The 27300-nt window shown below is 43.1% G+C and overlaps 1 protein-coding gene across 1 annotated transcript in view; it reads left to right on the forward strand.

Annotated features, from left to right (window-relative positions):
• The window catches only part of LOC135508828 (cadherin-13-like), a 529634-nt gene that overhangs the window by 131826 nt on the left and 370508 nt on the right, over positions 1–27300 (forward strand). Inside the window, exon 2 of the mRNA XM_064929038.1 lies at positions 10823–10934. Coding sequence (XP_064785110.1) covers positions 10823–10934 — 112 coding nt within the window. The remainder of the gene's footprint in view (positions 1–10822; positions 10935–27300) is intronic.

The following is a 27300-nucleotide window of genomic DNA, read 5'->3' on the forward strand; positions in this document are numbered from 1 at the left end:
TAGCAGGCAGTCTTGAGCATTTGGCCATAGGTTCTCATCGACATCGCTCTAAATGTCTTCATTGTTCATGCACCTGAGGAAAAACCTCTGGGTCAGCAGAAGCTGGTGGGAGGAGCTATAGGAGGACAGGTTCATTGTAACGACTGGAATGGCATCAATGGAATCGTACCAAACGCCATAGAAATAGAATCAATAGAACAGGCTTGGAAGCTCTAACCCTGGCAATTTGACTGGTAAACTCATAGATGTGGTAAAGAGGTCATTGGAACGCAGATCATGGGGGATAGAAGGACGCGGGATTGGTGCAAATACAACAAATCTGATCTAACAAAGTGGATATTTGTCAAATCCCTCATGATTGATTGATTAGAAAGCCACATGCTTCCCATCTGAAACAGTTCAGAACAGTTTGTGCAGATATTCTGACTACATTTTGTGAAATGTTTGTTTGTTTTGGTGTTCGACAAGGGTTTCTTCGGCTGTTCGTGAAACACATTTTTCGGGGGGGGGGGGAATTTCGGTAGCCGAAGTCAAATCAAATCAAGGTTTATTTGTCACGTGCGCCGAATACAACAGGTGTAGACCTTATAGTGAAATGCTTCCTTACAGGCTCTAACCAATAGTGCGGAGAAAAAAAAGTGTGTGTGTGTGTGTGTGTGTGTGTGTGTGTGTGTGTGTGTGTAGCAAGGCTATATACAGACAGCTGTTAGTCAGGCTTATTGAGGTAGTATGTACATGTAGGTATGGTTAAAGTGACTGCATATATGATGAACAGAGAGTAGCAGTAGAAAGAGGGGTTGGCGGGTGGTAGGACACGGCCCTTCGTCGGTGATTGATCAACTGTAGGGGTGACGCGAGTTTCTTCTTTTACTCGATTCAGCCCAAAACTCAGTGTTCATTCAACATGGCGACTGATAACTTCAAGCATCTATTGACCGAGGAGGTACAAAAGTACCTTCACCTCTACAATTCTATCCATGCATTATATAAAGACCAGCATGTAAAGACCAATTCAGGGAGGGACATTGTGGTGACGCTGGGGTCGGACCCAACCACTTTGTTGAAATTGTAGGTGTAGGGTTTGAGACAAATTTGTCAAGGCAAATAAAAGAACCCAGGGCCAGTGTGGAGATGCCGGCTTCCCTAGCTTGTTCGGCACGTGAAGCATGGGATGACTGAAAGTCATTTACCGTATTCACCAGAGGATTAGGGATTTGGTTGTATATTAGTCGAGTAGCCATGTTTTCTAACAATAAATAGCCAGCTAGCTAACCTAGAAGCATACTTGTGCAGAGAAAGCAAGCCGGCAAATTAAACTAGAGAGTGTTGCAACTTTTTGATCAAACATCATTTTGTTCAAGAAACAATATCATAAATCTCCCACATTCTTAACACCGAAGTCAATGTTTGGTAGCAAGGTCCAGCTAGCTAAAAAGTTGCAAATGTTTAAGCAGAGTTGAGTAGCTGCAGTAGGTCAAGCCTACTCAACTCTGCTCAAACATTTGCAACATTATAGTCTATAATGATGTTTGATATGATGTTCATTGATAGTTTGCGATGGTTTGGATGTGTACTATACAGTCCTCTACTTTTTTATTTTTCCATGCACAAACACCAGCGAATGGAAACAGCACCCGTTTTTGTTCTCTGTGCCCCAGCACTGCCTGTACACTGGCCCCCAGCACATCCTCTGCCCCCAGTACTGACTGGTAATTGGCCTCAAGCCCATCTCCCACACTGAGCTGCAGTGCAGAATTGGAAACAGTTCTCCATGCAGGACCTGGGAAGCTCTATCCTGGGCCCACCTCCAAGACCTACTACACTGGCTTGCTCTTCACCAATAACACAGAGCAGCAGCAGTAGTAGCAGGGGTTTGAGGAGGAGGGAGAAAAGAGATGTAGACAGCCCTTATCACATCACAAAGGCAATGCAAATGATTGAAGACCGATCTCAAGATTTGTTCCAAAATATTAATATTGTACATAAATATTTGTATCTACACTGACACTTACATTTTATTCCATAGACATTTTTGTTGTTTACATGTCTGTTCTTAGCAGAGACTGTTGTACTATGGTTCATAAATATTTATATTGTTCATAAATATTTGTATCTACGCTCTGACACTTTAATTTTATTCCATAGACACTTTTGTTGTTCACATGTCTGTTCTCAGCAGACACTTTTGTATTGTGGTTTGCTTACAGAGCCCAGAAGCAAAAATAAAGGTATATTTTTGTATGCTGCAAAAACTGGAATTCCGTCATCTAAATACAAGGTGTTTCAATGCATTCTATTTGAATATCAAGTGCTGACAATGTAAAGAGCTGTGTGCCACATACTACAGGTTTTCTTCTATTGTGTGGTGTAGTTCAATCTAATCTAAATTACTATAGACATCATAGAATCAGGTTTCATTTAATGAACAATATTAAAACTCTACATTTTAGTACAAAGTACTTTGTTAAAAGTGCACACATAAATAAATGTGAGTCTGTATGCATCCATTAAGGGGTGTGTGTGTGTGTGTATGTGTGAGCAGTCAAAACAAAGTCCTATTCTGCATGATTTGCTGGCCTTGGGTTGAGTTTTCCACTCCGAACCATGTCTTCCTGCCATGGCACACATCCAGGGGGGAAAGGAAGAAGTCCATGAGCTTGTTTCCTGTTTTCCCTTGTAAGCTGTGTCGCTCTGGCACGAGAGAGTCTCCCTGACTCTTGGAGATTGTTGTCCCCTGACACAACCCTCCTCCACTCTCCAGGTTGGTATTTTCCAGAAGGGAGGTACGTAATCTTGCTTTTGGCTGATGAACTTCATCTGTGGAGGAGGGGTAGTTGTGGAGGGCCACACATGCCTTCACAATGTCCTAAGCCTTTTCAGGCGTACACGTGATTGGACGACCAAGAATCCAAATGTTTGCAGCCATGATGCTGAATCCATTCTCTATGACTCTTCGACAACGAGAGTGGCGGTAGTTGTAGGTACGGCCAGGTTCATTGAGATGGACACCTTTGAATGATCCCCTGTAGGAAAGGCTACAAAGTCATACTTCAGGGCAAGCTAAAGGGTTTTGCAAAACCTCCGATACAATACTGCACACCGTGGATTAATCAATTCTGTAGCTGCTCGCTACAGCCTGCTGTGAATTTCCAGAGGTAAGAACCCAAAACGTCACGACAGTCTTTCATCAATTGGGGAACGCGGATTTGTTGGACCAGTATTGCATCCATTGTTCTTTCTCTGTGGAGTGGTCGCACTGACCATCTTATTTGTCTCCATATCTCGCCTATTGTATGTGTTACTTGGTATATCAAATCTAGTAGATCCTGGGCAATTTGCACAACCTCCATTTTCTCGCAAGTGTCTCTGTGTGCACTATTTATTTTTCGGCATGTTTTTTCCTTGTTTGGCGTCACTTCCTTGTTATGCCGTAGATGGCTATTCCCAGCTCATCGACCTCTACTGTCCCGGGGTAATGTTACCTCTTTCCCCCCCTTTTTGTAGTTTTCCAAGCGACCGTCTTCGAATAAAATAAAGTTGTATGTGTCACATGCTTCGTAAACAACAGGTGTAGAATAACAGTGAAATGCTTATTGTTAGTCTGTTGTTTACGATGTATGTGACACTGGCGCTGGCCGCCAACCAACCTGAAGCTGATGCCTTAACAGTTCCACAATGCGTTTACCAAAGGCCAATTTTTATATATTTGTCTGTTTTCGCTGGATTATCCCATTGACTCACAGCAAAGTCCATTTTCTTGTTTTCTGCTTGTTTTAGTCAATTACAAAACTACATTTCAGCAAAGTGCAATATGTCTAAAGATGACTTTTTAGCATTGTCTTCTGCCGTGTTTTAACTGCTACAAAAACAAAAACAAAAACGTAATATTGTAAGGCTTCCCTCATGCCCATTTTCATGATGGTGCGAGCAGCCACATGAGTGACAACGACACAAATAAGCAGACTATACAGCTACAAGTAGTGAGTGGTGTTACAAACAGACTATACTAAACAAGTTAAATGTCTTACCTGTGAGGAAATGTTCTGCACTCACATAGGTACATGTAGCCTACTTGGACACCGGGTCCCCACATCTCCCACGCCAAATAGCGTGAAGCCACAGGGCTCTTCTCGCAGGCTCTATTATCCTACGTGGTAGCATTGAAACCATGCAGTATTTTTTTTTTTTTTTACGTGTTATTTCTTACATTGGTACCCCAGGTAATCTTAGGTTTCATTACATACAGTCGGGATGAACTATTGGATATAAGAGCAACGTCAACTCACCGTCATTACGATCAGGAATACGACTTTCCCGAAGTGGATCCTGTGTTTGGTCCACCACCCAGGACAATGGATCGGATCCCAGCCGGCGAACCAAAACAATGACACCGTAAAAGGGGCAGACGCAGCGGTCTTCTGGTCAGGCTCCGGAGACGGACACATCGCGCACCACTCCCTAGCATACTACTCGCCAATGTCCAGTCTCTTGACAACAAGGTAGATGAAATCCAAGCAAGGGTAGCATTCCAGAGAAACATAAGAGACTGTAACGTTCTTTGCTTCACGGAAACATGGCTCACTCGAGACACGCTATCGGAGTCGGTACAGCTAGCTGGTTTCTTCACGCATCGCGCCGACAGAAACAAGCATCTTTCTGGTAAGAAGAAGGGCGGGGGGTATGCCTTATGATTAATGAGACATGGTGTGATCATAACAACATACAGGAACTCAAGTCCATCTGTTCACCTGACTTGGAATTCCTCACAATCAAATGTCGACCGCATTATCTACCAAGAGAATTTACTTCGATTATAATCACAGCCGCATATATTCCCCCCAAGCAGACACATCGATGGCCCTGAACAAACTTCATTTGACTCTAGGTAAACTGGAATTCACATATCCTGAGGCTGCATCATTGTAGCTGGGGATTTTAACAAGGCTAATCTGAAAACAAGACACCCTAAATTCTATCAGCATATCGATTGTGCAACCAGGGCTGGCAAAACCAGTTAGAATAACAAATATTGTTATTCTAACTTCCGCAACGCATATAAGGCCCTCCCCCGCCCTCCTTTCGGAAAAGCTGACCACGACTCCATTTTGTTCCTTCCAGCCTATAGACAGAAACTAAAACGGGAATCTCCCTTGCTCAGGTCTGTTCAACGCTGTTCCGACCAATCTGATTCCACGCTTCAAGATTGTGGATTGATGGCAGCATTCCTGCCCAAACTGAAAGCGCGAACCACAGCTTTTAATCATGTCAAGGTGACCGGAAACATGACCAAATATAAACCGTGTAACTAGGCAATCAAACAAGCTAAGCGTCAGTATAGAGACAAAGTAGAGTTGCAATTCAACGGCTCAGACACAAGAGGTATGTGGCAGGGTCTACAGTCAATCACGGATTACAAAAAGAAAACCAGCCCCGTCGCGGACCAGGATGTCTTGCTCCCAGACAGACTAAACAACTTCTTTGCTCACTTTGAGGACAATACAGTGCCATGGATACGGCTCGCTACCAAAACGCAGCCGACGTGAGTAAAACATTTAAACGTGTTAACCCTTGCAAGGCTGCAGGCCCAGACGGCATTCCCAGCCGCGTCCTCAGAGCATGCGCAGACCAGCTGGCTGGTGTGTTTACGGACATATTTAATCAATCCTTATCCCAGTCTGCTGTTCCCACATGCTTCAAGAGGCCCACCATTGTTCCTGTTCCCAAGAAAGCTAAGGTAACTGAGCTAAACGACTACTGCCCCGTAGCACTCACTTCCGTCATCATGAAGTGCTTTGAGAGACTAGTCAAGGACCATATCAACTCCACCCTACCTGACATCCTAGACCCACTCCAATTTGCTTACCGCCCCAATAGGTCCACAGACGACGCAATCGCAACCACACTGCACACTGCCTTAACCCATCTGGACAAGAGGAATACCTACGTGAGAATGCTGTTCATCGACTACAGCTCAGCATTTAACACCATAGTACCCTCCAAACTCATCATCAAGCTCGAGACCCTGGGTCTCCACCCCACCCTGTGCAACTGACTTTGACTACCACCACTGATTTCTGTACTCTAGCTATGTTAATCAGTTTAAACAAATGCATTTAGCAGTCACTTCTTCTAATCCTGAAATGTTATGCAGCGAAAACAGACAAATACAGTGCATTTGGAAAGTATTTAGACCCCTTCTATCTTTCCACATTTTGTTACTTTACAGCCTTATTCTAAAATGTATTAAATACTTTTTTTGCAAATCAATTTACACACAATAGCCCATAATGACAAAGCAAAAACTGTTTATTTTTTGTTTTTGTGCAAATGTATAAAACAATTAATATTAAAATATACATTTACATAAGTATTCAAACCCTTTACTCAGTACTTTGTTAAAGCACCTTTGGCAGCGATTACAGCCTTGAGTCTTCTTGGGTATGAAGCTACAAGCTTATCACACCTGTATTTGGGGAGTTTCTCCAATTCTTCTCTGCAGATCCTCTCAAGCGCTGTCAGATTGGATGGGGAGCGTCACTGCACAGCTTTTTTCTGAGATGTTTGATTGTGTTTCAAGTTCGGGCTCTGGCTGGGCCACTCAAGTACATTCAGAGGCTTGGAAGGTAAACCTACCCCTAGTCTGAGGTCCTGAATGCTCTGGAGTAGGCTTTCATCAAGGATCTCTCTGTTTGGTCAGTTCATCTTTCCCTCGATCCTGACTAGTCTCCCAGTCTTTGCCGCTGAAAAACGTCCCTGCAGCGTGATGGGATGATCCCAGGTTTCCACCAGAGGTGATGCTTGGCATTCAGACCAAAGAGTTCAATCTTGGTTTCATCAGACCAGAGAATCTTGAGTCCTTTAGGTGCCTTTTAGCACTGCAAGCGGGCTGCCTTTTACTGAGGAGTGGCTTCTGTCTGGCCACTCTACCATAAAGGCCTGATTGGTGGAGTGCTGGTTGTCCTTCCAGCCGGTTCTCCCATCTCCACAGAGGAACTCTGGAACTCTTACAGAGTGACCATTGGGTTCTTGGTCACCTCCCTAATAAAAGCCCTTCTCCCCCGATTGCTCAGTTTGGCCGGGCGGCCAGCTCTAGGAAGAGTCTTGGTGGTTGCAAACTTTTTCCATTTAAGATTTATGGAGACCACCGTGTTCTTGGGGACCTTCAATGCTGCAGACATTTTTTCAAACCCTTCTCCAGATCTGTGCCTCGACACAATACTGCTCTACGGAAAGATCCTTCAACCTCATGGCTTAGTTTTTGCTCTGACATGCACCGTCAATTGTGGGACCTTATATAGACATATGTGTGCTATTCCAAATCATGTCCAATCAATTGAATTTACCACAGGTGGACTCCAATCAAGTTGTAGAAACATCTCAAGGATGGTCAATGGAAACAGGATGGACCTGAGCTCGATTTTGACGCTCATAGCAAAGGATCTGAATACTTATGTCAGTAAGGTATTTCAGTTTATTATTTTGTATATATTTTCGCAAAAAAAAAGAACTATTTTCACTTTGTCATTACGGGTTATTGGTGTAGATTGATGAGGATTTTTTTTTAAATGTAATCCATTTTAGAATAGTGCTATAATGTAACAAAATAATAATAATAATTTCCAAATGCACTGCATGTCTGCTGCAGTGAGACAAGAGAGAACCATGAGAAAACAAGTTTTGATCAGTCATGGAAATAAGTGGTAAAAACTGGCTCCCTATGGAGTTGAAAAGAAGATGGAGAACAAGCTTGGTGAAGGAAAAATACTGGAGGTAGGTGCAGGTACAGGTAACTAATACAAAAATCATATTGCGATATTGTCAAAACGATACGATATACCATCAAAGGTAATATCCCGATACGTAACTGTATCGATTTTTGCCTCCATAACTATACATTAAGGTATTACTGAACTGGCCAATGCAATTTTAGTAAAGCAGTTTCATGATATAAAAAAGTAATGTGAGGAAGTAATATGAGCATTGCATTGTGAAATACATTTGCTTTATGCCACATGTATTGCCATGTGAAAAATTTATTTCTAGATGAAACACTAATTAAAGATACACTACGCAGAAATCACTCCGACAATTCCTGATTGTTTAAATTCTAATAGTTTGCCTAATTTTAGTTTGTGACAAAACAAGCAGTCATTGTGTAGAGTCATTGAACCATCTAAACCGCTGTGAAATATGTTTTTGAAGTTGGTGTACAATATCTAAAGTAAAAGACTCAAAAAATGAAACTTAAAAACGGGGAGCACAGAAATAGCGCCCATACTGTAGAACAGATCTACTGCATCATAGACTTGCTTCCAATGAGAATGAACGATATACTGTATAACTCACATTTCTATGTGAATTTAGTCGGGTAGCCCAAAAAGTTACATATTGTAGCTGGTGAAAAAGTGACTGTGTGATTTTGTGTATTGTACTTGAAAACAACTGCCTTTTTGATTAACTGTTTTGAAGTTTGTATTAAGAGTTGTGAAAATGTACCACATATTTGTGATTGAAATAAACTGTAATAGTTTTCAGACTGCAATGTTAGTATTATTGCACAGTTTTGTTTAGGAGCTACCATCAGAAACTACCAATCATTTTGCACTGGGATGGTTGTCATGTCTGCCGCACGAAAAAATGTGAATAGAATCATTTGAATGACACCATGTCACTGCATGGGTGTGTGCAGTGATAATATTACATGACCCCTGTATGACCTCTCGTCTGAACAGTGATGAGATACAGTGACACCTTTTTAAATGATGCATGTGTCTTAGATAAGTCACAGAAGGTGAGAATGCTTGCTCCCTCTCTCCTTTGAGCAGGTGATTGATGGATGGATGAGAGAATGTGGGGTGAAAGAGTAATAATGGCAGGCGAGGGGACTGGGAGTGACAGGTGGATGGACTTGTAGGTGGGCCAGGACTGGCAGGCTACTGCCAAGCCTTCTGACGCCCCCTAGAGCCTCCCTCCACTGCTTTCCACTACCACCCATCCTGTCTGGCTGTCTGTCCCTGTTGTGGCCTCTCTCAGACAGATACTGTATACTAATACACAACTGTCCTGTCTGTGCTCCCTCTTAGCAGTTCCCATTCTGCTCTCTGCCAAAGCACATAAAACCATGCTGATAGTCTGTAATTACCTGAAGAGTGAGGCTGTGTTCTGTGAGGACAAAAACTGATCTGAACAGCTCTCTGCAGAAAGGAAATGCATTTTGTTTTGTCCTGTGTTTTGTATCATACTGCACAACAGCTGATAAAACACTGTGAATGTGTGAAAAAAGTGTTATTTCCTGATAGTTGCTTGTTGAAAATATAATCTACACAGGACCTTCTAATTACACTTGTTGCATTCATACAGTCGAAGTCGGAAGTTTACATACACCTTAGCCAAATACATTTAAACTCAGTTTTCAGTTTTCCTAGTAAAAATCCCTGTCTTAGGTCAGGTAGGATCACCACTTTATTTTAAGACTGTGAAATGTCAGAATAATAGTAGAGAGAATTACTTATTTCAGATTTTATTTATTTCATCACATTCCCAGTGGGCCAGAAGTTTACATACACTCAATTAGTATTTGGTAGCATTGCCTTTAAATTGTTTAACTTGGGTCAAACATTTTGGGTAGCCTTCCACAAGCTTCCCACAATAAGTTGGGTGAATTTTGGCCCATTCCTCCTGACAGAGCAGGTGTAACTGAGTCAGGTTTGTAGGCGTCCTTGCTCGCACACGCTTTTTCAGTTCTGCCCACAAATGTTCTATAGGGTTGAGGTCAGGGCTTTGGGATGGCCACTCCAATGCCTTGACTTTGTTGTCCTAAAGCCATTTTGCCACAACTTTGGGGTCATTGTCCATTTGGAAGACCCATTTGAGACCAAGCTTCAACTTCCTGACTGATGTCTTGAGATGTTGCTTCAATATATCCACATAATTTTCTTCCCTCATGATGCCATCTATTTTGTGAAGTGCACCAGTCCTTACTGCATCAAAGAACACCCACAACATGATGCTGCCACCCCCGTGCTTCATGGTTGGGATGGTGTTCTTCGACTTGCAAGTCTCCCCCTTTTTCCTCCAAACATAAAGATGGTCATTATGGCCAAAAAGTTATATTTTTGTTTCATCAGACCAGAGGATGTTTCTCCAAAAAGTATGATCTTTGTCCCCATGTGCAGTTGCAAATCGTAGTCTGGATTTTTTATGGCGGTTTTGGAGCAGTGACTTCTTCCTTGCTGAGCGGCCTTTCAGGTTATGTCGATATAGGACTTGTTTTACTGTGGATATAGATACTTTTGTACCTGTTTCCTCCAGCAACTTCACAAGGTCCTTTGCTGTAGTTCTGGGATTGATTTGCACTTTTCGCACCAAAGTACGTTCATCTCTAGGAGACAGAGCACTTCTCCTTCCTGAGCGGTATGACAGCTGCGTGGTCCCATGGTGTTTATACTTGCATACTATTGTTTGTACAGATGGTGGAGTGGTTGATAAATGAGTTTTAATGATTCCAACCTAAGTATATGTAAAATTCCGACTTCAACTCTATATAAATGGCTGCATTGGGCTTTAGTGCATTTCCCCAAAATTCGAAGATATTATGCTTTTCCACACCATAAAACATGCTTTGCCCCAGTCTACCTTTGTGCGGCGGTTCTTTAAAAATGATGAATAAAGCATTTCTTGGAAAGAGCTTTTATGAGGATGAATAGGATGAAGCAGTCGGCTAATTGTCATTAAAGAAGTGCATCAGAGAAGACGCAGCTGTATTCCTGAGGTTTAACTTGTTGACTAAGTCTTGTTTTTTTTCTTCTTTGTTGTCTCTCAGGTTGTCCATATTGGAGCCCAGAAGGAGGAGGGATGTGTGCCTGGCTTCCAGGTGAAGGAGTACCAGGTGGAGTACAACGGAGGTTTCCAGAAGGACCATCCTCTCACACAAGGTGAGTGAGAGACCTAATACCTTCCTGACAGGGGGAAGATTAGGGGATGTCATGCAGGTGCACATAACTTCAGATACAAATGTCTTTAATCAAATAAAAGAAACAAAAACAAAAAAAGGTTGTTTGTCACTTGTGTGTAGGATTCAACAAGTGTAAAATAGTGCGGTGGAATGCTTACTTGATCTTTCCCAACAATGCAGTTTTCATTATCAAGGTAAGAAGAAATAATGTAAAGTTTTAAAATGTATATAAATAGAGCTCTATACCAGTACCATAATTTGAATGTGTAGGGATACTGGAGTATGGAGGTCAATACTGTATATACTGTACATGTAAGCAGGGGTAAAAAAAAGAAAGAAAGTTGGACAAAGTGATTATTGAGATCTATCTTTCCTTCTCTGTCACACTCATGGACACACATGCACGCACGCAATTACTCACACTTATGCGCACACAGATTTTCATGCAAACTGTAGCTCAACAGTTGCTCACTGTCTAACTCCTAGTGTCAGGCAGTTTTCCCTGGGGTTGTAGAAGAGGTGATTCTGTGTGGGCTGGCTGTTATGTTCCAAACATTCAGTATAATTCATGCAAATTCATATTAAAAACAGGAAATAAAAGCAATGGCTTCCAAACACAACAACAACCAAATGTTGCTGGGCTTTATGAATTATTCTTCTTGATTGTGTGATGTTTACAAAAGCTTGCTAAGTGTTCCTCACCCGCAGGCTTCCGTGGGTTGTGGTGGCTTTCACTGAGAAACACTCTGCTTTTGAGGGAAGAAACCACATCACAGGGACACAACCTGATTGATATGTTAACTGTTGCAGTACCATTAGAAATATGTTCAGGTTGAACATTGTGATCCTCCCCAGTCAGTACCCCTAGAGTTATTTTACAGACTGGTAAAATTAAAATCTCTGTGGATTTACAATCAATCCCATAAAGATGGATTTGAGAGGAGAGTCAGTGAGTTCATGACCAAGGTCATTGCCATGGAGACAGCAGTTCCCTCCCTCTATCCCTCACTCCAACAGCCACCGTCTCGTAACTGCCACAATTCAACGGTCTGCCGCTCCTCTGGGATCTGTAGTAATGTCTGCAACTCGTCTCCTGCTCCTCTGGGATTTCCAGTAATTTCTGCTGACTAGCTTCCTGCTCCTCAGGGAAATGAGGTATGGCTGCTGGCTTGTCGTCTAGTTCCTCGGAGAGTGACAGGGATGTCAACAGGTTACACAGAAGCTGGCGTGTGAAGCGTTTCTTCGCAGCAGCAAGACAAGACTACAATAGTGAGAATGAGTCATTAAGGTTGAATTAGTCTCTTTAGTGTGTTGTGTATGTACATTACATGAAGTCATAGCTTGACATTTCATTCATGACTGAAAGGCCATGGTTTATATTGGCATTTAACTATAGAACCAACTTCTGAAGTGGCACTGCTGAGGGAGTGCTGCTTTTTAAGTAGAAAATCCTCTACCGTAAAATGACAACTCTTCGCCCAAGTTCTCGTTCAATCTTTTTATTTCATTGTGTTTATTTCGGAGAAGCATTTTGTCATCTTGAGGCCCAGCAAGCCGGGCACGGTGAGACAGAGCTCAGTTCTGCTTTAGTGCACTGCTCTGGGACAACAGTGCACTTCCATTACCTTGAAAATGCTCCTGTCAGCAGAAACACAACACACCATGGGGGGTGAACTCTCTCACACACACACACACACACACACACACACACACACACACACACACACACACACACACACACACACACACACACACACACACACACACACACACACACACACACACACACACACACACTTCAACACGTGTAGATAGTCTACTTAACCACGCTCCTTCCCCGAGACACACACCCACAAACTCAAAATTGTCTGCCCGATGAAGAGAAGCTGTGAGACACAGGTTTCTCTCATCTACAGGATCTTCTAGACCTGTTGGATGAGATGAAATATTACTGAACTAGTGTTAATAAGAAGATAAAAAGATCCGGAACGTATGCTGGGCCATAAGTCTGCATACAGCAAGGACAGGGAAGCAGTCAGATGGGCTATAGTAGACACTGCAGAGCAGACAGAGCTCCTGTGAGCTGCATAGAGCTGTGCAGAGAGAGCTGTGCAGAGAGAGCTGTGCAGAGGGAGCTGTGCAGAGAGCGCTGTGCAGAGGGAGCTGTGCAGAGGGAGCTGTGCAGAGAGAGCTGTGCAGAGAGAGCTGTGCAGCTGTGCAGGTAGGCTGTGCAGGTAGGTGCAGAGAGAGCTGTGCAGAGAGAGCTGTGCAGAGAGAGCTGTGCAGAGGGAGCTGTGCAGAGAGAGCTGTGCAGAGAGAGCTGTGCAGGTAGGCTGTGCAGGTAGGCTGTGCAGAGAGAGCTGTGCAGAGAGAGCTGTGCAGAGAGAGCTGTGCAGAGAGAGCTGTGCAGGTAGGCTGTGCAGGTAGGCTGTGCAGAGAGAGCTGTGCAGAGAGAGCTGTGCAGGTAGGCTGTGCAGGTAGGCTGTGCAGAGAGAGCTGTGCAGAGAGAGCTGTGCAGAGGAGCTGTGCAGAGAGAGCTGTGCAGAGAGAGCTGTGCAGAGAGAGCTGTGCAGTGATGCTAGCGAGACACTGTGACTCAGCCTGGGTGTCAGAGGTCGCTGGCTCTGCAGGTGACACATGCAGATTTATGTAAATTGTCCCAGGACCACTCCTGGCCCTTCCCGTATTCAGGCAGGGTAGTCCGGTAATTACCAGGATAGGGGCGGTCTGGAGGGGGCCCTCACCTGTTTGGTGAGGCCTAGGTCAAGGACATCCATCTCTCTAATGGGTGCTGGGAGAAAACAGGCAGCGACCAACAGACACGCATTCATGCTCACACTCAAGTACCATTACTTCCAAATGGACAGGACCTAATTACATGAATAATTGATGGCAGAAATGCAAATAGAAATGCATAAGCAAATGTGCAGAAAGTAGTGGCATGAATAAAGATGAAGATATCCCTGCCCCTGTCCCGCCCTGCCCCTGTCTCCAGGTGACTGATGAGGTGATGATGAACAATACATACATACACGAGCAGACATCCTCGGAACAGTTCAATCTAAGATACTATAAAACACATTGTTCCAGACTCGTTGTGCTTCTGGTATAGTAGGTCGCTCTGTCAGACTCTAAACTAGTTGGACACAAAAAAGTCCACTGGCTTGAACCTAAATGACCTGACTGAAATGTTATGTGTGGCGAATTATTTTATTTTTTTACTCATAGTTAACCTTTCCTCACCATCAGCTTCAATCAGGTGTGGTAGTTGCCGGAGTTTTAGAGTTGGGCAGATTGGAAATGTATGTCTGTTTGGTAATGAATCAAATCAAAATTGAGTTCAATTTAGGCAAACCCAATGAAATTGATCCTGTAATCTCTTTGAGCACACTGCCACTAACTTACCATGACCTCCAGTATCACTAAGTCATTATACCTCGCTGAAATGAAATGTGACGGCACAAAACCAAACTGTATTCCGATACAGACCCCCACTACCAGGGGGGAATTAGTGTCACTTTAAAGCACATCACTAGAAAATCACAAACGAAATGCAGTTTACATTTTCGACTTCTCAGCAATGAAACACACCAGGCAGCACTGCAATACAAATAACTTTGACTGAGCCAGAACTAAAGTTGGAGCCCAAAATTGCTTTGATATTGTAACTTTTTGCTCACCGGTTTATGTCTCATAGAGAAAAACAATGGAAGAGTGTATTGATTTGAGATGTATAGTGCAGAAAGTAATCAGAACCCTTGACTTTTTCCTAATTTTGTTACGTTACAGCCTTGTTCTAAAATGTAATAAATAGTTTTTTCCTCTCATCACTCTAAACACATTACCCTATAATGAAGCAATTTTTGCTAAATGTAAATATATTAAAAAATCTATATATATATATCACATTTACATGGGGAGGCAGGGTAGCCTAGTGGTTAGAGCATTGGACTAGTAACCGGAAGGTTCCAAGTTCAAATCCCCGAGCTGATAAGGTACAAATCTGTCGTTCTGCCCCTGGACAGGCAGTTAACCCACTGTTCCTAGGCCGTCATTGAAAATAAGAATTTGTTCTTAACTTACTTGCCAAGTTAAATAAAGGTCATAAAAACAACATAAGCATTCAAACCCTTTACTCAGTACTTTGCTAAACACATTTGGCAGTGAAGCCACTCCTGCGTTGTCTAGGCTGTGTGCTTAGGGTCATTGTCCTGTTGGAAGGTGGATCTTCGCCCCAGTCTGAGCACTCTGCAGCAGATTTTCATCAAGGATCTCCTGTACCAGGTTCTGTTCATCTTTCCTTCAATCTTTACAAGTTTCTCCCAGTCCCTGCCACTGAAAAACATTCCCATAGAATTATGCTGCCACCAGCATGCTTCACCATAGAGACGGTGGTGCCAGGTTTCTTGCTGACGTGACGCTTGGCATTCAAGCCAAAGAGTTCAATCTTGGTTTCATCAGACCAGACAATCTTGTTTCTCATGGTCTGAAAGTCATTTAGGTGCCTTTTGGCAAACTCCAAGCAGGATGTCATGTTCCTTTTACTGAGGAGTGGCTTCCGTCTGGCCACTCTACCATAAAGCCCTGATTGGTGGAGTGCTGCAGAGATGGGTGTCCTTTTGAAAGTTTCTCCCATCTCCACAGAGGAACTCTGGAGCTCTGTTATAGTGACCATCGGGTTCTTGGTCACCTCCAAAACGAAGGCCCTTCACCCCCTGATTGCTCAGTTTGGCTGGGCGGCCAGCTCTAGGAAGAGTCTTGGTGGTTCCAAAGTTCTTCCATTTAAGAATGATGGAGGCCACTGTTTTCTTGGGGACTTTCAATGCTGCAGATATTTTTTGGTACCCTTCCCCAGATCTGTGCCTCGACACAATACTGTCTCGGAGCTCTACGGACAATTCCTTCAACCTCATGCCTATAGGCAGGTGTGTGCCTTTCCAAATCATGTCCAGTCAATTGGATAAACCACAGATGGACTCCAATCAAGTTATAGAAACATCTCAAGAATGACCAATGGAAACAGGATGCACTTGAGCGCAATTTCAAGTCTGAATAGTTATGTAAATAAGATATTCTTGTTTTACATTTTTAATACATTTGCACAAAAATCTAAAAACCTGTTTTTGCTCTGCCATTATGTAAAAATTTCATCCATTTTAGAATAAAGCTGTAACGTAAGAAAATATTGAAAAAGTGAAGGGGTCTGAATGCGCTGCATCACACTTCCTTTACAAAACCCCCCACATGAGATAGATCACATGTGAAACCATATTTTCACGTGTATTACACACCTTTTCAAATATGTGGCGAAAAACATGTTTTCACTGCAGCTGACCAACTGGCAGGTGTCTTCACTGACATTTTCAACATGTCCTGATTGAGTCTGTAATACCAACATGTTTCAAGCAGACCACCATAGTCCCATAGACCACCATAGAATGCTATTCATTGACTACAGCTCAGCGTTCAACACCATAGTACCCTCAAAGCTCATCACTAAGCTAAGGATCCTGGGACTAATCCCCACTCTCTGCAACTGGATCCTGGACTTCCTGACGGGCCGCCCCCAGGTGGTGAGGATAGATAACAACACATCTGCCACGCTGATCCTCAACACTGGAGCACCCCAGGGGTGCATGCTCAGTCCCCTCCTGTACTCCCTATTAACCCATGACTGCATGGCCAGGCAAGACTCAAACACCATTATTACGTTTGCAGACGACACAACAGAGGTAGGCATGATCACCGACAACGACGAGACAGCCTATAGGGAGGAGGTCAGAGACCTGGCCGGGTGATAAAAGATAAATCAAAGCAGTGTGACAAAAATAACAACACATAGTTACACATGGAATCAACAAACGTAGAGTCAATAACACAATAGAAGAATCTATACACAGTGTCACGATCATTATAAGGAGTGGACCAAAATGCAGCGTGGTATGTTTCCATCCTTTTATTTAGGAAGAGAAAACTCAAAGCACAGAAACAATAAAGCACAAACAAAACGTGACGCTACTGGTGTGCACACAGGCAATGATCCCACAAAGCACAATGAGGAAATAGCTGCCTAAATATGATCCCTAATCAGAAACAACAGTAGCGTACGTGTAGGTATGTACTGCAGGACCAAATCAGAGAGATACAGTGCCTTGCGAAAGTATTCGGCCCCCTTGAACTTTGTGACCTTTTGCCACATTTCAGGCTTCAAACATAAAGATATAAATATATATATAATGCTCTCCATCCAACCTCACTGAGCTCGAGCTATTTTGCAAGGAGGAATGGGAAAAAATTTCAGTCTCTCGATGTGCAAAACTGATAGAGACATACCCCAAGCGACTTATAGCTGTAATCGCAGCAAAAGTTGGCGCTACAAAGTATTAACTTAAGGGGGCTGTATAATTTTGCACACCCAATTTTTCAGTTTTTGATTTGTTAAAAAAGTTTGAAATATCCAATAAATGTCGTTCCACTTCATGATTGTTTCCCACTTGTTGTTGATTCTTCACAAAAAAATACAGTTTTATATCTTTATGTTTGAAGCCTGAAATGTGGCAAAAGGTCGCAAAGTTCAAGGGGGCCGAATACTTTCGCAAGGCACTGTAGGTAGGAGCAAGCCCATGTAATGATTTGTAGGTTAGCAGTAAAACCTTGAAAGCAGCCCTTGCCTTGACAGGAAGCCAGTGTACGGAGACTAGCACTGGAGTAATATGATCAACATTTTGGGTTCTCGTCAGGATTCTAGCAGCCGTATTTAGCACTAACTGAAGTTTATTTAGTGCTTTATCCGGGTAGCCGGAATGTAGAGCATTGCAGTAGTCTAACCTAGAAGTGACAAAAGCATGGATTCATTTTTCGGCATCATTTTTTGACAGAAAGTTTCTGATTTTTGCAATGTTATGTAGATGGAAAAAAACTGTCCTTGAAATGGTCTTGATATGTTTTTCAAAAGAGAGATCAGGGTCCAGAGTAACGCCGAGGTCCTTCACAGTTTTATTTGAGACGACTGTACAACCATTAAGATTAATTGTCAGATTCAACAGAAAATCTCTTTGTTTCTTGGGACCTAGAACAAGCATTTCTGTTTTGTCCGAGTTTAAAAGTATAAAGTTTGCAGCCATCCACTTCCTTATGTCTGAAACACATGCTTCTAGTGAGGGCAATTTTGGGGCTTCACCATGTTTCATTGAAATGTACAGCAGTGTGTCATCCGCATAGCAGTGAAAGTTAATATTATGTTTTCAAATGACATCCCCAAGAGGTAAAATATATAGAAAAACAATAGTGCTCCTAAAACGGAACCTTGAGGAACACCGAAATGTACAGTTGATTTGTCAGAGGACAAACCATTCACAGAGACAAACTGATATCTTTCCGACAGATAAGATCTAAACCAGGCCAGAACTTGTCCGTGTAGACCAATTTGAGTTTCCAATCTCTCCAAAAGAATGTGGTGATCGATGGTATCAAAAGCAGCACTAAGGTCTAGGAGCACGAGGACAGATGCAGAGCCTCGGTCTGATGCCATTAAAAGGTCATTTACCACCTTCACAAGTGCAGTCTCGGTGCTGTGATGGGGTCTAAAACCAGACTGAAGGGGTAGGCTGTTATTGTAAAATCATATTTTTTTCTTAACTGACGTACCTAGTTAAATAAAGTGAATAAGCAGCTCGGCATATTGCCACTCGAGCTGCACAAATTGCTGGCTTCCCAAATAGGAATAGGCCTTTGCAATTTACTTTAGGGGAAGCCAGCATCCATCCGAACAGTGCACTGTACAATTTCAATGCCTGAAACCAGAGATCTGTTTTTGAGATGAGATGCTCATGTATCCGCCCTAACAATGAGAGTTGTTGTCCCAAAGGTGGGAATGCAGACGATAAACTTAGGTCTGCATATTATGCCCATAGAAACGCATTGGGCTTATTCAGGACAGATTTTGGTGAGAGTGAGCCATCTTGCTTCGCCACTTTCTCTCTGCTGAAACTATCGAGCGAAACAGCGCCACTCTGTTTTTCTATATGTAACCCATGTATCTTATACTATCTGGCCATTTAAAGTATGACATGTCATACTCCTTTTGTCCTTTTGCATCAGATACATGATCTACATATATGGAGACAGAGGGGCGCTGTTTTGCTCAGATGCTTTATCTGAGATTGATGTGTCTTTCTGTCAGCGCGCGTCTCGGTCAAATAAATGATCGATATTTAAAAGATTTTATTTGAACAGGCAAGGAGGTACTGTATAGGGCCCGCCCATAACGCCAGCCCTGGAAGCATGTTCATGGAACGACACACACACAAATTGAAGCTTTCAAGATATATTTGTTCATTTGATAAGCGCAGCCAATCTTGAAGCAGCCAATCTTCACCCCCAACAAAATCCTCTATCATGTTGAATATTAAAGAGGAGATTTGCAATTTATATTCTGTCTGTTTTTCCTCGTCACAGAACTTCAACTGCATTCCCATACAGTTCATGTATGCTTTTCTGGTGCTGCTGGGAGTAGTTGTTTTTCAGTAGTTCCTTTGCATTGCCTCATGCTGCATTTGTCAACATGAAGTTTGACTTGAAGGACCTTTAAAATAGGAGTGGTTTGCTACAAAGCCAACTGTTGCTTAAAAGTTTGCTTTGAAAATAGTCTATAAGACTCGATAAACCTACTGTCATAGTAGGCTTTAACATGGATCATATGTTCCACTCGTTTTTTAACTGTTAGTGTAACCTGAATAGCTGAACTCTCATACTGTTGCTCTACTTTCTAACTCTGGGTGCGTTCTATAGAACGTGGGTGACTCGGGGACTGGGGTTTCCAGTGTTTTCTGCATGGCAGGATACATATCCAGATCATTCCACTCTCATGGTTGTAGTAATTGTGCTACATTAATCACATCCCTCTGTTTCAGCAGGACCCACAGCCTCTTTTCCGGTGTATTTTTAATTGACTATAAATCAGGTGTGCTTTTGACAAATGACGGTAATTACAGGGGAGGCCATTATGGGAGTATTTCCCTCAGAAAAAAGAGGTGTCGGCGGGGAATGATCCTGTTGTGTTTTGAAGGGTATAACCAGGCCTGTCCCTCTCCCTACTCAGGCACACTGACCTACTGAGGCACACTGACCCGGAGCAGTACTGCTATGTGGGGCAGCATGTGACGGACTCTGCTGATGGAAGTTTGGGAGGGAGAGAGGAGAGAGGAAGCAGGAAGAGATGTACAATGTATACTATCCTGTGGTGGAGAGGAGGCAGGGAAGTATTTTTCCACCTTCCTGCCAGGCTGCCACACCTGCAGCTAGCTGAGAGCTGGCACCATTGGCTGGTGAGAGACAAAGCCTGGAGTGCGTGTACACAGAAGCATCCGGAGCATAGGGCCAACCATGCCAGCAATCACCACACAGTTGGCTACCATTTGATCTGCTCTGATCGGCTTTCTTTAGAAGAATCTGCAGTGATCGCCTTTCTCTTCTCTGCTCACTAACCTACTTACCAGACAAATTTACATTTCTGATGCAAATCGTCGTACATCTGCTAGGACTAACAAACAACATCCACATCAACACTCTGGGGAACAATAACCAAACATGTTTAATTCAAGGAGGATGTTCACCAATTAGTAACATGAGCTTTTTAATTGCAGCTTTGAATAAGTATTTAAAGTCTTGCAATTTCTGTGCATATACAAACTGTCACAATTACTAACCTCCTGTGTCCAGCGTTCTCCCTCTGTTCTGCTCCTGAAATTAATTCACATTCAGAAGTCAGCTGGTGCTACAGAGTGTTGTCTACCTAAATATTTTACTATAGTAAAAACATGATACTTGTTATGTATTCCTGATGCATTTTGTTTGGATTAAAGTAGCTGTCATCTTTGTACGTAGCTTCACCACCATGTAAAAGCAAGGATTAAATCCATGCTGTGGTCGTGACACATTTGACATTCTAGTCATTTAGCAGACACTCTTCTCCAGCGCGACTTCCAATTAGTGCATTCATCTTAAGATACAGAGTGAGACAACAACACATCACAATCATATTGAGTACATTTTCCCGCAATAAAGTATTGATCAGCAAAGTCAGCTAGTAGGAAATGACAAGTGCCTTTTTTGGAGGCAGGGGAAGGGGGGCGTCGGGAGGACCGTGAGAGTTATTTAAGATACTCAGACATGTTCGGAAGCTGGGCAGGGACTCCGCTGTCCTGACTTTAGGGGTAAGCTTGGTAAGCTTAGAGAAGAGGTTTGACTGGGCTGAGCAGAGCTACCCTCCTGGCCAAGAGACCAGAGGTGGCAGAATGGAGTGCTTGGGTTGGGGTGTAGGATTTGAGCATAGCCTGAAGGTAAGGAGGGGCACTTCCCCCTGTTGGTCTGTATGCAAGTACCAGGGTCTTGAAGATGACATACCTTTGACCGGAAGCCAGTGGAGTGTGCGGAGGAGCGGAGTGACATGGGAGAACTTATGGAAAGTTGAACAACAGGAGGGCTGCGACATACTGGATAAGTTGCAGGTGTTCGATGGCACAAGGAGGGAGCCCAGGCAACATAGAGTTGCAGTAGTCTAGAAGGCAGATGACACGTGCCTAGATTAGGACCTGCACCACTTCCTGTGTGATGAAAGGTCATACTCTATGGATGTTGTAGAGCATGAACCTGCAGGAGCGAGTCACTGCAGAGAATGACAGAGTGTTGTCCTGGGTTAGGCCAAAGATATGTTCTCTACGGTTAGGGGGAACACCGTGGAGTTGTTGAGGTTGAGGGGAGTGACTTTGACCATCTTGAAGCCAGAGGGGATGTAGCCAGTGATCAGGAGTGAGAACGGAGGAGGGGATGGGGTCAATTGGGCAGGTTGTTGGGCGGCCAAACATCACTAGTCACAGGATTTAATCTGGAAAGAGACAGGAGAAAGTGGTCAAAGCGTAGGATAGTTCTGTGTGAGAGGGATCAGTGGGCTCAGTGAATGAGGATCGGATGTCGTCAACCTTTATATAAAGAGGATTAAAGACAGAGGAGAAAGTGAAGAAACGTTTCCCGGGGTTTGAGGCAGAAGCTTGACATTTAGAGTGATAGTAAATGTCTTTAGCAGCGGATACAGAAGACGAGAAGGTAGAGAGGTGGGAGTAGAAGGATGATTGGTCCTCCGGAAGTTTGGGAGGGGAAGGTTGAGCCGGGTGGGAGGAAAGGGGACAGTGAGAGTCAAAGACTGCAAAAGTGATTCCGGTTCCGGTGGCATGCATTGAAACAAGTGACTATCTCATGGCTTTTCTTTAGCAAAATAACTATTAACGGAGTTATTTTCAAATCATTTTCAACATACTGTATGCCATCACATTATGGTGTTGGACATTTACTGTATTACATGGTACGATAGGCGTTTTATTTCACTCCAGTACCTGGCATCTTTCCATTCACAATTCACCTGTGGGAACATGGCGGCTCTCAAAACCCGACAACAAAAAGATTTGGCCACTACTATCTGAGAGATTGTTTGTGAGGAAATTACCTCTGCCCTCGACTTGCAATTTAAACCGATAAATGAATCTCTTGCCCGGCTCACTTCAAAAGTGAATACCTACTCAAATAAAGTGGAACGTTTGGAGGCAGCGGCCAATGTGACAGAGGGGCAACTCCATGAACGAGAAACAGCACAAACTAACCTAGAAAGGGAAATCAATTTCCTAAAAAAAGGAAACAGAATAACATGAAAATCATTCCTGTAAATGTGTGGATCACAGGACTTGAAACTGGTATGGAAGCGCGCAACCAACTTCCTTCATGAGCAATCTTTATGATTTACATAGAACAATTTCAGCTAAAGCCCAACACATACAAACCAGTTAGAGAGCCTTCAGAAAGTATTCACACCCTTTGGCTTTTTCCATTTGTGTTATAGACTGAATTTAAAATGGATTATCACATTTATAAAAAATGAAAAGCTGAAATGTCTTGAGTCAATAAGTATTTAACCCCTTGGTTATGGCAAGCCTAAATAAGTTTAGGAGGAAAAATTTGCTGAACAAGTTACATAATAGGTTAAATGGACTCACTCTGTTTGCAATAGTGTTTAACATGCTTTTTGAATGACTACCTCATCTCTTTAACCCACATATACAATTATCTGTAAGGCCCCCCAGTCTATTTCAAACACAGATTCAAGACCAAGAAGGTTTTCTTCAAATATATTATGGCGGTCCGCAAAAACCATCGTTAAAGGTGCATGACGCCACCTACTGTGCTGGAGTGTGTGGTCAATCACGGTTTACAACATTTCTAAATCCTCCTACCTAACTCAGTACTTCTGAGAAAATAGACCCTCCCCCATCCCCCAAATCCCTTCCAAAACCCCCAACCCCATCCAATGACCCTACACTTCCCTCTCTTTAACATACTTACAACAATATAACAACACATGCTCCACTGTTTCATCGACCATACCCTCCAGACACAAACCATTCACATGCTTGCCAATCAGATGTAATGACGAGTTCAATGTACAATGTCCTAAGCACAATTGAGCAAACACCACCTCTTCCTTCCTAATCTGACCTTTGAATCTTGTTCCACAGACCTTTCTTTGGGGGACATCTAAATGCCGGCCCTTGTGCTCAGAGTCCCATCTCTTCTGCCACATATCTATCAAAATGGCTCTTACATTTGGCCTCACCTCTACCCAGTGGAACATTAATATCAATCATATCTTGTTTCAAAGCTCTTTTAGCTAACTGGTCTACAATTTAATTCCCTTCCCCAAGAAGGTTTTCCAATGCCTCACAAAGGCAACCTATTGGTAGATGGGTAAAAAAAAGCAGACATTGAGCATGGTGCAGTTATTACACTTTGGATGGTGTATCAATACAGCCAGTCACTACAAAGATACAGGTGTCCATCGTAACTCAGTTGCTGGAGAGGAAGGAAACCGCTCAGGGATTTCACCATGAAGCACATATTTAATAGCTGCCAGAGTTTAATAGCTGTAACAGGAGAAAACTAAAGATGGATCAACATTGTAGTTACTCCACAATACTAACCTAACTGACAGAGTGAAAATGACACAACAGCCTAAAGGGAGGAGGTCAGAGACCTGGCTGGGTGGTGCCAGAATAACAACCTATCTCTCAATGTAACCAAGACTAAGGAGATGATTGTGGACTACAGGAAAAGAAGGACCGAGCACGCCCCCATTCTCATTGACGGGGCTGTAGTGGAACAGGTTGAGAGCTTCAAGTTCCTTGGTGTCCACATCACCAACAAACTAGAATAGTCCAAACACACCACCACATTTGTGAAGAGGGCATGACAAAACCTATTCCCCCTCAGGAAACTAAAAAGATTTGGCATGGGTCCTCAGAGCCTCAAAAGGTTCTACAGCTGCAACATCGAGAGCATCCTGACTGGTTGCATCACTGCCTGGCACGGCAATTGCTTGGCCTCTGACCGCAAGGCACTACAGAGAGTACGTATGGCTCAGTACATCACTGGGGCAAAGCTGCCTGCCATCCAGGACCTCTACACCAGGCGGTGTCAGAGGAAGGCCCTAAAAATGGTCAAAGACCCCAGCCACCCCAGTCATAGACTGTTCTCTCTACTACCGCATGACAAGCGGTACCGGAGTGCCTAGTTCTAGGACAAAAAGGTTTAACAGTTTTTACCCCCAAGCCATAAGACTCCTGAACAGGTAATCAAATGGCTACCCGTACTATTTGCATTGTGTGCCCCTCCAACTTCTCTTTTACGCTGCTGCTACTCTCTGTTTATCATATATGCATAGTCACTTTAACTATACATTCATGTACATACTACCCTAATTGGGCCGACCAACCAGTGCTCCCGCACGTTGGCAAACTGGGCTATCGGCATTGTGTCCCACCACCCGCCAACCCCTCTTTTACGCTACTGCTACTCTCTGTTCATCATATATGCATATTTACTTTAACCATGTCTACATGTACATACTACCTCAATCAGCCTGACTAACCGGTCTCTGTATGTAGCCTCGCTACTTTTATAGCCTCGCTACTGCATATAACCCGCCTTTATACTGTTGTTTTATTTCTTTACCTACCTATTGTTCATAGAACAGACTTGCTTCAATGAGAATTACAGATCTATAATGCACATTTCTACATGAATTTTGTTGTCCAAAAAGTTGCATATTGTAGCTTTAAATTTTCTTCCTGAATACAAAGTGTTTCAGGCAAATCCAATACAACATATGTTCATGCATAGTTGTGGCGGCATCACGTTATGCTTGTCATCGTTAATGGGGAGTTTTTCAGGATGAAAAAGGAATGGAACAGGATAACAGTTCCAGTCCCCTCTCTGAATCAGCTAACACTCACTATGTGGTTCCATGGGTTCAGCAAGAGTGTGCGTGCTTATGTTTGCTTGTGAGGATGCGTACATGCAAGCATAGTGCTGTCTTTTACATAATAGCCTACTTCATCATTGCTGTTTGAATTGCCTGTGCTCAGTACTTGTGACTGTCGTTGTGGGCTTGGATTAGTTTCAGGCCTACAGTATATGGCTGCCTTTACACACACTGCCCAATTCTGATCAGCTCTGAAAAAGATCTTATGTGAACAGATCTGTTTGGACAAAAGACCAGTTAGTTCAAAAAAAGATCCGAATTGGCTGCTTGTGTAAACGTAACCTTTGTGTAACAGTCTTGCTAATTTGTGGGCGTTTTTGTATTATAGGGGTTCACCTCTGCCAAGCAATCAGCAATCAGTCCTGCAGGTGTCTTTCACCTCTGCTAGGCAATTAGTTCTAGTACTTCAGTCTCCCCTGTTGTTTCAGCATCAGCTAAAAGGTCCCTTTTGTTTGGGCTGTTGGGCGTATAGGAAAATATGTTGCATTTGATCTCTGTGTGTGTTGCAGTAGTGACGTCATATTCAGTCAAACAGTAGGGAGCATGCAACAAAACTGCCACACACCTAGATGTTTCTGTTTATCCTCAAACTTAATCCTGCACAATACTGTGTTCTACCCATCACAAATACCTTACTCATTATTTCTGTCATCCTCTTAATAAGAGACAACCACATTCCATCAAATGGTCTCCAAAGTTTTTACATGTTCAAACATGAGTGATGTGTCAGTGGCTGGTAGTGTCAATACAGAACACTCTTTCCCTAATGAATTACACAGTGTGACCTGAGCTAACTGAAAGGAGATTGGGTTCTAAGTTCACTTCAGAACAGAGGAGGCTGGTGGGAGCTATAGGAGGACATGCTCATTGTAAGGCCTGGAATTTACAAGCAGTTCGCTACACCCGCAATAGCATCTGCTAAACGTGTATGTGACCAATACGATTTGATTTGATGGAATGAGTGGTCCGGTTTCAAACCGGATGTTATTGGTCACGTAGGCATATTTAGCAGATGTTATTGGTCACGTAGGCATATTTAGCAGATGTTATTGGTCACGTAGACATATTTAGCAGATGTTATTGGTCACGTAGGCATATTTAGCAGATGTTATTGGTCACGTAGACATATTTAGCAGATGTTATTGGTCACGTAGACATATTTAGCAGATGTTATTGGTCACGTAGACATATTTAGCAGATGTTATTGGTCACGTAGGCATATTTAGCAGATGTTATTGGTCACGTAGACATATTTAGCAGATGTTATTGGTCACGTAGACATATTTAGCAGATGTTATTGCGGGTGTAGCGAAATGCTTGTGTTCCTAGCGCCAACAGTGCAGTAGTATCTAACAATTCACAACAATACACACAAGTCTAAAAGATAAAGAATGGAATTAAAAGATATATCAATATTAGGACGAGCAATGTCGGAGTGGCATTGACTAAAATACAGTAGAATAGAATACAGTATATACATATGAGATGAGTAAAGCAGTATGTAAACATTATTAAAGTGACTCGTGTTCCATTATTAAAGTGGCCAGTGATTCCATGTCTATGTATATAGGGCAGCATCCTCTAAGGTGCAGGGTTGATTAACCAGGTGGTAGCCAGCTAGGGATGGCTATTTAACAGTCTGATGGCCTTGAGAAAGAAGCTGTTTTTAGTCTCTCTGTCCCAGCTTTGATGTACCTGTACTGACCTCGCCTTCTGGATGTTAACAGGGTGAACAGGCAGTGTCTCAGGTTGATGTCCTTGATGATCTTTTTGGCCTTCATGTGACATCGGGTGCTGTAGGTGTCCTGGAGGGCAAGCAGTGTGCCCCCAGTGATGCGTTGGGCAGACCGCACCACCCTCTAGAGAGCCCTGCGGTTGCAAGCGATGAAGTTGTTGTACCAGGCTGTGATACAGCCCGACAGGATGCTCTCAATTGTGCATCTGTAAACGTTTCTGAGGGTCTTAGGGGCCAAGCCATATT

The sequence above is a fragment of the Oncorhynchus masou genome, chromosome 22 (assembly GCF_036934945.1).
Source record: "Oncorhynchus masou masou isolate Uvic2021 chromosome 22, UVic_Omas_1.1, whole genome shotgun sequence".
Taxonomy (NCBI): Eukaryota; Metazoa; Chordata; class Actinopteri; order Salmoniformes; family Salmonidae; genus Oncorhynchus; species Oncorhynchus masou.